General features: G+C 45.3%; 1 protein-coding gene across 5 annotated transcripts in view; it reads left to right on the top strand.

The window, feature by feature from the left end:
- The window catches only part of rapgef6 (Rap guanine nucleotide exchange factor (GEF) 6), a 78720-nt gene that overhangs the window by 22074 nt on the left and 44445 nt on the right, over positions 1 to 12201 (top strand). For 4 of the 5 annotated variants that reach the window (XM_047043345.1, XM_047043348.1, XM_047043346.1 and 1 more), the window contains 2 exons: positions 312 to 381; positions 2165 to 2305. In XM_047043345.1, the coding sequence (XP_046899301.1) occupies positions 312 to 381; positions 2165 to 2305 (211 nt within the window). Of the gene's footprint in view, positions 1 to 311; positions 382 to 1174; positions 1261 to 2164; positions 2306 to 12201 lie in introns of those variants that run through there. The other variant, XM_047043350.1, reaches the window with a different exon arrangement.

The raw sequence follows: 12201 nt of genomic DNA on the forward strand, positions 1-12201 counted from the left end.
ATCTGTGTGTGTGTGCCACCAAATAAACTAGGCAACATCATGCACTACTGTGCACTATCCTTAGTTTCAGGAATCTGTGTTTGTGTGTCTTCCCAACATCTTAATCACCAACTGCATCATGGGCAGTGTGCACTAGTTTATTATTAAGATGCAACTGAGACTATTTATGGACAGACTAGCTAAAGTGCTACTCAGACTACCTAAAGACAGCCTCAGTTTAGATTAGTTATGTCCACATGAGTACCTGTAGGGCAGAATTTTGCAGGACTGTGTGGTCCCACTGTCTTAACCTGTATGTGTGTTCTCTACAGCTTTGGGAAGCAGCTTGGAGGCAGAAGAGGCTGTGAATGCATCACTTTAGAGCCATCAGAAATGATTGTGGTGAGTAGTAAAGACTTCTCGCCCTCTCCCTTTCTCTACCCACCCCTCCCCCTAGATGTTAGAAAACTGAATTGTGGCCCTACGACGTCACCTACATAACATGATCATATTATATAATAACACGATAATCTGAAGATAGATAGACTTTCTACTCCAATTATATCTCTTGGTCCAATGATGTCATAGCATCCGTAAACCCCTCAATGTGTGTGTGTGTGTGTGTTGTATCATTGTAAAGCAAGTGTTATTATGCCACTTGTACGTGTCATAGAGAGAGACAGGTAAAGAGGGGGAGAGAGAGAGAGAGACAGAGAGAAAGAAGAAGCTAGAGAGAGAGAAGAGGAGTGATGGTGAGAGGGAGACAGAGCAGGAAATGGTGGTCTCTATTAGGTTAGGAGTGCCTGTGGCTTGGCTGGGTACTCTCCTGGTTATCATCCCAGGGGAGATGGAGGAGGAGCAGGAATATGATGAAAAGAAGGAAGATGAGGAAGTCAGGGAAATGAAAGCAGGCACTGTGAATAGATTGAGGGACTGATTTTCAGAGACGGTAAGGGGGAGGAGAGAGGACCGAGAAGGGGAGGGGCAAAGAGATGGGAGGAGGAGAAGGAGGGAGGTATAGAGGGCCGAGGAGGAGGGCTTGTAGGGCAGTGAAGGGAAGGGGTGGAAAAAAGGAGGTGGGGAGGGCGGAGGGAGGTGGGGAGGGAGGGAGAGGGAGGAGGGGAAATTACATAAACTTGTTGTATATGTCACTATTTTCTCCCCTTATCTCCTCCTTACTGAAATCTGGTCAACAAGCAAGCAAGCCAGCAGTAATCTAGTTAACCAGTCTGCAAGCCAGTCAACTAATCAGCGAACCAGTTGGTGTTTTTCTGAACCTTTGTGAGTATAGCTAGCCAGTGTTCAATAGGCCTAGTGTTCAAGTTCCAGGAAGTCAGTGTTCACACATGATGTCTCAGCTGCTGAGGATCCACTGGTTGGGACTGGATGATCCACCAAGATTATAGGGAGAGAGAGACACAAGCACACACAGTAGGTTTAGGGCTTACACAACAAACACAAATCTTATTCCTGTAACAGCCTGAATCGGAAAATGTTTATTACTGCGACACCTAAACAATCATGTTTTTCCTCTTTCTGAAGTTAATTTGTCTCTCTTACATTTTACAAGTTGACACTTATGCTTAGCAGTTTAGATATTATGTTGTCTGTGTTACGCTAAAGTTAGGTAACGAGGAAACAAAACATTGCTCTGGAGTCAAAAGAGGACTAGAGGGCGGCGCAGGGATAAATACTATGGCCGGAATATGCAGTGTGAGACTGGAGAGGATATTTGTGTATTTACGGTTTCCTGCAGGAAGTGGGGCCTCTTTGTGTTAGCCCTGAGGTACTGCTGTAGGAGCCACATGACTCGGGCTCTGCACAGTATTCTGAGAGGATGCGCATTCTAGAACCCCAGCTCTGACGCAAACACAACCTCGCCGTCTGTTGTTCTGTCTGTCCGTGCCATCTTTCGCCCGGTGTTCACTGGTGTGTTCTGGATGCTGTGACGATGAGCACCCTGCGTTGGCACAGGCTCTCCATGCTTTGGAAGTATTGGATGTTCAACCAGGACACCTCAGACACAGCCAATCCAAACTCAGAAGAGCCTGGTCAGAACGTGGAACCACAGAACCCAAATGTAGAATTTGGCGATCGGAACCCAGACTCTCGAAGCCCGAGTTCTAGTGAGAGTTCGGTGAGATGGAGTGTGTGTTCTGAGGCGTGTGGCGATGGTGTGTTCCAGGTGGAAAATGGTGGAGAGGGGGACGATGGCGCCCTGCAGAGAGAAACGTCCAAGAGACGGTCCCGGCGCCACTTCCGCAGGGTCAACTCCCGGGGAGAACGGGAGCTCATCACGGATGGCCAGGACCTGGGCTGCCATACGGTAAGAACCTCTGGCTAACAAGCAGTCACACGGTAGCAACACGCTAACTCCAAGGTGCTAAGTTAGCCGTGTAGCGTTGTGTGTCTGGGTACTGAGAGACCTTGAAGAGAACACAACTCCTGAACTGGAGGCAAAACTTATGACAGTCAGGACTTTCTATGCCTATCTTTTTCTCTGTATCTCTCACCCTCCCTCTGCTTTGTTCTCAATGGTGTGCATGGAGTCACTTCAGATCAAATTATACCACTAATTCACCACAGTGTAATAATATATGCTAATTAAACAGTCATCTTGACCTCTGAGGGAGCTCTGTCAAAAGCTCTTTAGTCAGACTTTATCAATAGTAGAGTGTGTGTGAGCAAGTGTGTGTTTGTGCATGTATGTGTGTTAGAGGGGGAGTTTCCCCTGTGTTGATAGAATCCCTCAAGCATCAGCGTGCCACAGTTACCAGTTCGCAGTTATCACTCTGGCCCAAGTTGGTACACACACACACACACACACACACACACCCTTGTGTATGTATGGCATGGTAGACTGGACTCTGATCCTGTGGAAGGTCGATAGTTTCTCTGGTCTCCTAGCTACGTGATCCCTGCTGTCCAAACCACACACCCTCACTACTGTCACTGTCAACACTGATCTGGTCTCCTCACTTACCATGACTCTCCTCTCTCTGTCTTTCTTACTCTTTCTCTCTCTATATTTGTCTCTTACTTTCTCTCTCTTACTCTTACACTTTCTATCCTTCACCTTGGTGTGTGTCAAGTCACTGAGATGCAGGCACATGCTTTTGTTTGAGATGAGATTAGGTGAGCGCAAGTCATCTGAACTCCTGTGATGACTGACCTGGCTGACAGTTTGGCTGTCTGTCTGTCTGTTTAACTGGGTGACTTAATCAGTGGATGACTCAATGACTGTCTGTTTGTCAGCCCTGGCTGACTGCTTGACTGGCTGACTTTTGGTTGGTTGATTAGATGGCTATTTCACTGGTTTATAGCTGGCTGGCGTTTGACTAGCTGGTGGACTTCCTGGCTGTTTGGCCAGCTGACAGGTAGGTTGGATGTCTGTCTGTCTGTCTGCGGAGACAGCAAGTACACATGTAAGTGACTGAGGAAAAACACCAGACAGCAGTTTTGGTTTCAGCAGAGAGACAACAGAGTAATGTATCGAGAGGGAAAGAGAGAGAGAGAGTCTACACGGAAGGAGAGAAAGATGATGAAGGCTAAATGATGACCTAGTCTCTGTTGTAACAGACTCTTATTGATCCAGCAACATAATATGCTCTTCTGGGAGGAGGATGATGATGATGATGATGGTGGTGGTGACAATGATTATGAAGATGACGACAATGATTATGAAGATGATGGCAATGATGATGCAAAAGACCACAGAAAGCCACACACACTCTTTTTTCCTCCATCTGTTTTTTTCTCTGTCTCTCATCCCTCCCTTGCATAATAGATATTACAGAGCTCTACTAACTGGTCTTTCCATTCTATTGCGCGGCTCGTTAATTTTACATGAGCCTCAGTGCAGAGCAGTGGCCAGTGGAGATATCTTAATGGACGATTAAAGCCGTCTCATCACTCTTGCTTGTTGTCTCAACATCCATAACTATATTTACATCGCACTCACTCTCACCCTCATCCATCTACCCCCACTATCTCACCCTCATCCTTTCACCCCGCATCTATCTAACGTCATCCTTTCATTTTCATCCATTTATCTTTGTAAATGTTTTAGTCACGCAGGGTTGTTTTTCAGCTGTTAAGCAATGATACAAATGCAACGAGGACAGAAACTAGTGCACGCTTGCTGAAAGTGTCTGCTCTGTTGCATATGCAACCATGAAACCAGGCTGCTAGTCAACGGCATGCGGTATCCAACTTCCTGCTTGCGGTCGCCATCTTCCTGTCAGTCTGCAAAACGTCTGCTGCTTGTCTGTTCCGTTTTGCATTTTGTGTGCAAGAGAAAGTGGCAGGGCCTGCAGACCATCACAAACTACAAAGTGAGGCCAGCACCAAACGGCCTGAGCCAACAAATCTCCAATTATTCTAATCTGAGGTCTGCCGGACATTAAGTAAATTAAACGCTCACAAGGCTCCTGGTCCAGATAGAATACCCCTAGAGCAGGGGTCACCAACCTTTTTGAAACTGAGAGATACATCATGGGTACTGAGTCAAACGAAGGGCTACCAGTTTGATACACTCTGAGATTCTGAAATAACAAATTTGCTCAGTTTACCTTTAGTTATATAGTATTATTAATGATTAATGTTACTCATCCATGTGAAGACACTGATTACGTTAATGATTTCTCACAATAATTATCAACAATGACGTAACAAGGTGGGAAACAGATCATATCAATATTCAACACTTTATTTCTATTAATCTCACCAATTGTTAAAATGAAAATTCAGATGATCACTTTTCAGATATCATAGAAAAAATTTCCCATTTTCACTAGCCACTGACAAACCCTTTTAACAAATCATGAACTATATTGCTTTTTATGCCCGCAGCTCGCTACCTGATTGGTAGTTAGCATGGTAGCTTTTGTGACACGTAGTGAAGTGTCTTTCCACATTGTGCCGCTTTGCTGTCGCCACATTTGCCCCGCGAATGAGACACACGTAGCTTTCTTTCACAGAAGTAAAAAATAACTATTCCTCCCATTCACTGTGAAAATGATAAGTTTTCTTAATTTTTTCTGCCATGTTTTGGGGGTAAGAAACCACATTCAGCTCCCCATTTTCGCTGCGCCCGCCAGCTCTCTCCACGAACGCTGAAGTTTGGTCATGTGCTCAATACTGGTTTTTACTTTTATCAATAAAATGAATTTTTTAATGAATTTTTAAGATATTGTCATTTTCAAATCTATATAAATGCAAGTGTGATAAAAAAAAAAGAATAGCAACAGAATACATTTTTATTAGACGTAGCTCACTGGTGAGTTGTGCTATTTTTAGAACAGGCCTGCTGGCGACTCATGTGGTCCTTTGGGGGGCGACCTGGTGCCCGCGGGCACCGTGTTGGTGACCCCTGCCCTAGAGTCATCAAAAGCTGCTCTACACAGCTGGCTCCTGTCTTCACAGACATCTTCAACCCCTCACTGACACAGTGGGCTGTTCCCAAGTGCTTCAAGATGACTACGATAGTGCCAGTACCCAAGAAAACCAGGGGGGCCAGTCTAAGTGACTACCATCTGTGGCACTCCAGTTGTCATGAAGTGTCTGGAGAAGTTAGTTATGGTACACAACAACACAGTCATACCATACTCACACCAGATTTCCTACAGAGCAAACATGTCAGTGGACGAGTTAATTATTCTGTAGTATCTGGACAAAAGGGCTACCTATGCCAGGATGCTATTCATATACTTCAGCTCTGCCTTCCAGGGCTCCATACAAAACCTTTCTACTTGGAGCACTGCAGCCCCTAACTGAAAATTTGAGGGGCACAGGCGGAACATTTATGGGCGCAATTTGCGTTCCAAAAGGGAGACATTTGTCGACCTCCCATCTTTCCAACTCCTTACAGGAGCATTTGTTCAAATAACTGTTGTGGCGCAATATGTATTAATTTCTTTACAAAATGTTTGCTAATTGCACAGTAGTATGTGCCTGCTGTGAGCTGATACAGTGACCGGTCCATTGTTCTATCCAACGTTACAAAACCAATTAAACTTCATCATTATATTCTTAACTTTAATGCAGTATTTAGATATAGGTTAATATGAGCCGTCAATCACTCCCTTTGTGAGACACCCAAGTGACACACAAGTGTAGATGACATTACCCACACATTTGAGTAAACACTCACGGACCCTCCCCCCTCACACACGTTAGCCAACTCTGGCAGACTTGCTCCCTCCTTATTTTTCAACATAAAAAAATAAAAAGTCACATTTGCAGGTCCAACATGTGCAAGTAGTTGTAAAAAGTACTTGCATGGTCTCCAAATATTTTCTCAAAATTTGACCATTTGGTTGCAGTCTAGAGCCCTGGCCTTCAACACCACTCTTCCCACCAAACTGGTCTCAAAGATGGGAGAACAGGGTCTGGGCAGCTCCATATCCAAATGAATCCTGGACTTCCTTATAGATGGCCCATACGTGGTGAGGATACAATAACTCTGATAACTGCCTTGGGCTCGCTATACACCCATGAGCAACCACATCATCAAGTTTGAGGGTCCATCCAGGGTGAGTAGGCAGAGAGAATCACCTGCTTCACATTCCTGGGGATGCAAATCTTGGATTGCCTCACCTGGACCAACTACACCGAAGCCATTCTGAACAAGGCACAACAGCACCTACACTTTCTGAGGTGCCTGTGGAGATGGGGCCTGAGCACAGACTCTTGTGAACTTTTACCTCAGCATCATCAAAAGTGCCCTGACAGGCGGCATCGCATTGTGGTATGGCAATACCACTGCCCAGGGCAAGAAGGCTTTATGGAGGACTGTGAAAGCAGTGCAGAAGGTGTAGGGCTACTAGCCATCAGCGACTTCTACATCACACACACTGCAGCAGAGCCCCACACACCACACACACACACACCTTCCCACCCTGGGTGTTATGTGTTTCACCCCTGCCGTTGAAAGAGTCCATATGGCATTCATGACAAGAACTAACAGGTTCCACGTCAGCTTTTTCCCCAGGCGGTGCACATACATGGTGTGTCCATGTGCCACCCCTGTCCGGACTATACCAGCCACCATATCACCTGGCTCATCCTCCCCTTGGACATCTGCCCTCTTACCAGAATAAACCCCACCCCTCATCCCTGTCACTTCCCTGAATTACATTCCCCCCACACTGGATGACCGCCCCCGACCTATAACCTCCCTTCCTCCAGCTAGACCCGTTGCACTGCGTTCAAACTTTATCTCACCCAACTGTCAGTACAAGTCACTTTACTTACATGTACCTATTGTTAGGTTCTTTGTTGTTATTCTTAGCTTAGATCATTCTCTGTTGTTAGATAAATGATTCAGTATTATTTTAAAAAATCGAATCGAAAATGTTCATTATATTGTCGTATATTGTATATTTTTGATGAGAATATGAGCTGATAAAGGTTAGGACTTATTCATACTAAATTATTATTATATTATTTTTTGGGTTGGTTGGTTGGTTTGATAGGCTGCTAGGGATTGTCAGGAGGAGCAAGACCAACTAAATCAAATGTACCTGTACTCGTAGCCAATGGCACTAAACTTGAACTCCTCTCCCCCCCCACTTTCCGTGCCCCTTAGCCACCGTTGATGACCTTTTCTGAGTACTTTCCTCTGCCTTTAGACTACTCTAGAGAGAGAGAGAACGGAGGAGGAGATAGAGGTTGGAGGAGGTGCACTTACTGAGGATAATGGAGGGTGATGGGGGGGGGGGTTGGGGTTGGGCGGGAGAGAATGGTCAGTAGAGGTGAAGGTTGGTGGGAGGGACTCAAAGATGGGGGATTAACCTCTTAATTACACTCCCCCATCCCCAGAGTATATAGTGTAGTACACCTCCAACTATAGTCCATAGTCATAGTTTGAATGGTCCCCCAAAATGTCCTTAATTTGAGGCCTTTTTTTTACAAACCAAAACTAAAACAGTTTTGTTTTTTTGTATCGTGAACTGTATAGTAATGCATAGTTTAGGTTAGGATTGTATATTATTGTTTACTTTATTATTGTATTGATTATTACTGTATTGTGTAATGTAGTATTGTGTAGTGTACTGTCACAAACTCTGCTATTGCATATGCTCCAGCTGTTGCTGCTGCTTAAGCAATAGTTGTTTCCTCTTTTGTGCCCAAATGACCATTGTGAACTGTGCTCTTTTCTCCTCCCCTTCTTGCGTCTTCCTTCCCCCTCCCTCTTTCCCTCCATGTTCCTCCCCTCCTCCGTCCCCCTGATCCTTCCTTCCTGTGTCCCACCCTATGTACTCTTTTCCCCTTGACCTTACTTATCCCTCAACTCTCTCTCACATACTCTGGAGGGAAGAGTGGACGGGGGGAAGGGACGTTGTTAGACATAAAGCTCTACTGGGGCACAAGCCCCTATTAATATATCCCTTTTTTTTCTTCCAAGCTTGCTGCGCACAATGCACTACTCGGCAATAGAAACTCCCCTTGCTTAACCCACTATACAACAGCTCAGGGATGCAAGTTTGATATCAGATTTGGCAGGGACATTAATAGTTAATGCGTTTTGTTGTTGTTGCATTCATTTGAGTGCAAATACAGTTTTTTGAGCTTCGTGTAATATTGTTTTTATGTTTTAGTCAAAATAAGATCATCGGTAGGCCTATCATTTCGAAACTTTATTTCGTTTTGTAATGATTTCTTAGCCTACCTCAATTCTGACTTTTGTGGCGAGCTCGACAGCTGGACTTCTGTGTCTGCACTGCAGTGGCTCGTTTGCAAGCTCAGAAGAGCGCGCTGTAATGGAATTCTGGGGGCATCGGTTTATGTTTTTGGTTTGACTGCTTTGATTTTACAAGTGTTGATTGGGAGACTGCGTTTATTTTTTCTAGGATTATCAATCTAAATGAATTCAATGACTAATAAAGTAAATTGTTAAAACTCAAACTTTACATTGTACTGGGGCACAGCAGATTTATACTGTGGCACGTGCGTTAATTACCCTGCAACCAATTAGGTGTGAGTGAAGTTGCCTCTCCCATGCACACATATGTAGGGGTTTGCTCTACACACAGGCAGTAATGTGTGTGTGTGACTGTGTGTGTTATTGTTGGGAAAGTATTGAGGCGTGACTCCCCATTATAGTGATTCCGTCTCTCCACTGTTACACTGCTGGTACAATGAGCCACATAAAAGAAACCCACACGGTTGCACTGTGTGTGTGTACAACCAGGTCATGATTCTCCCTGGTTCTATCTCTCTCCCAGGTCATGACTCTCCCTGGTTCTATCTCTCTCCCAGGTCATGACTCTCCCTGGTTCTATCCCTCTCCCAGGTCATGATTCTCCCTGGTTCTATCTCTCTCCCAGGTCATGACTCTCCCTGGTTCTATCTCTCTCCAAGGTCATGACTCTCCCTGGTTCTATCTCTCTCCCAGGTCATGACTCTCCCTGGTTCTATCTTTCTCCCAGGGCTCATGTGGCCATGTATAACTGGGATGTGAGACTCATAGACACCTTCCAGTGGGTCCTCTCTTACTTGCACCTACATACACTCTCTTTTTCTCTTTCTGTCCTCTCTCTCTTTGTCACAGGATGTGCATCCTGTATGACGTTCAGTACGTGTTGTTGTGGCTGTCTCTATGTTGCCGGGGGTGTGTTATTATTTGCAAAAAAGGAACAGTTCATGTCAAGGAAACTGTATTATTCATGTTCGCAAACATGTGTCGGGGGTTTAATATTTGCTGAACAACCAAAACGTATTCCCCTATGGTTTAAAGAAAGAGGGGAAACTGAGCAGCATATCAACATTAACTAAATGATGTCAATACCAATGGATATTCCAGTTATTTGACTATGGGTTTTATCAGAGCAAGAATGGTCAGAGTAAGTAAAATGGGTTAAAAGGAAATATACATTTAATAACATTGCAAATTAATGAAATCAAGTACAAGCAAACGTGTTACAAAATGAAGGTTAACGCTTACCTACGCTTCCATGACTATTGTAAACTAGAGATAGAAAGCAAGAGGTGAGGAAGGGGGAGTAGGACAAGCCAGAGCTGAGGAGAAGGTCTCAGGAGATGAAGAATCCACAATGCTTCACAATTCCCTTTATACACAAGAACAACCAATCAGCCCACATCTTGACCCTTATCAACATATGACTAGCAATGCGCCAGGAAGTTACACAATGAGGTGTGAGACCCATCCAGCAGAGACTCCATCCAGCAACTCCAGATTTTAGCATATGAGAGGTGGGGGCAGGGTGACACCCAGCCTTACACATGCATACACACACATTCAGCATCTAAATCAGTCCATAAAACGTAAGTCCATCCATGGGGGAGTGCTTTGGTGGGGGGTTGGGGTGTCAGGGAGTATTGGAGGACCCTCTGCGGGGTTCATAGCTTTCTGCATCTGTCTCTTTCTGGATCTCTCGGTCCTTCTCTTTCTCTTCTCTCCTGCACCATTGTTAAGTAGTGGGCTGCTGAATCCCATTTCCCCTTTACTATCCTCTTTTCTGTGCCCCTCTCCCCTCCCTCCCTGTCTCTCCTCTTCCCTCCCACTCCCCCCATGCTCCCTTCACTCTGCGCTCCCTGTGTGTGATAGGGGTGACATCATCCTTTTACTCCTCAGCCAATCGGAAGCAGGCACATGGAACCTAGCTTTTTATAGGAGTGTTATGTGTATATGAGAGAGGAGATTAAGCCTGGCACAGAGAGAAAGGGGGGGGGGGAGAGCTCTGCTTTCTATATACTGTTAGTATCACATACTGGCATCCCCCTATTATTTCTGTGTCTCTGTCTGTAAGAGCTGCTGAGGGTGACTGTCACTATGGTCTGTATTCTGACTCTATTCAGTGTACAGGTGTCAGGTCATTTTAGTGTTGAGGGTGTTATAATAGAGCTGGGTATGATCCTATACATAGCTTCTGGTCCCAGGCAGCCAGTAACATCTGGACAAAGCAAACCTTAAAAAATTCTGTCAAAGGAGAATTTGCATATATCCCAGCATGCTGAAACATCGTGTTTGTTGCACACAGTTTGTGATTTCTTATTTTCCATTGTTGTTTATGCATTTGTTTGAACGGAGGTGGGGACAAGGGCGGGGGATTGGGGGGTGACTGACTGGATACACAGAGTGTTATGTTCGAGTCTGATCAATAAAGATGCGCTTTCCTCTCCATCGCTCTTTCGCTTTCTCTCTTTCTGTTTCTCTCTTTTGCTCTCTAACTCCTCCTTTTCTCTCTGCATGTAACTCAATTTTTCTTTTTCTCTTCCTCTTTCTCTTTGCCTCTTACTCTTTTCCTTTCCCTCATTCTCTTTTTCTCTCCTTTCCATCTTTGCATCTCTGTAGCTCAGGCTGGGAGGCAGACAATCAATCTAATGCAGTTTCCCCCAGAACTCCCTCCCTCCTCCCTCCCATCCCTCTCACTGCACAGGTGATGTCATTCTTTTTCAGCTGGGCTCCCCTCCCTCCCTCCCTGCCTTGCTTGCTGGCTTCTTATTGGTGGCTGGCTCTACGCATCGCAACCTCCAGTTCGCTGCTTGTTCTCCAGAGGAGGAGGGGGGAGCAGGAGTGATCGCAAGCCAGGGAAGTGCACTCTGAGCTGGGGGACAAGAGCAACCACACTGCCCCCTTAGATGGACAAGCACAGGCATGCGCCACACACACTCCTCTGTGGCACTGTAGAGATCAAACAGATAGAGGGGCAGAGAGTAAAAGTGTGAGAAAGAGAGAGAGTTGCAGTAAGCAGGACTCTAGGTAGTTGAGGACAAAGCAGGCTGAAAAGAAACTGTGCTGAGATCTATTCTCCCTGACTACCGGTTCCGTCACCAGTACATACTCAGCTCTGCAGGAAGGACCCTTTCGGACGTGAATGATGAAAATATAGGAGAAGAAGAAGAAAACATTAGTGACTTATGATATCCCAAAGAGGATTATAATAGTTTTCTGCTGTTTTTTTGAGGACTTTTTGCATGGGGAAGTATTTTTTGGTGACTGGTCCCAGAGTGTACCTGGACTAGTTCCACCGGGCCCAGTCGTCACTCTGCCCTCGGCTGAACTTGAGCTTCTTCAGAACTTCTTCTTTGGGCTGCTGCCTCATAGACTGTGGCCATGAGTTTGCTACTTCCTGTTCTCTGGGTGTTCCATCTCGTCGTCTTGGAGATGATAGTTGGATAGAGCCGTTCCTCTGCGGTTCTACAGCTAATCCTTGTTGCGGAGCGAGGGAAAGAGAGAAAGAACAAGAGTGTGGTGAA

This window comes from Hypomesus transpacificus, chromosome 20 (genome assembly GCF_021917145.1).
Source record: "Hypomesus transpacificus isolate Combined female chromosome 20, fHypTra1, whole genome shotgun sequence".
NCBI lineage: Eukaryota > Metazoa > Chordata > Actinopteri > Osmeriformes > Osmeridae > Hypomesus > Hypomesus transpacificus.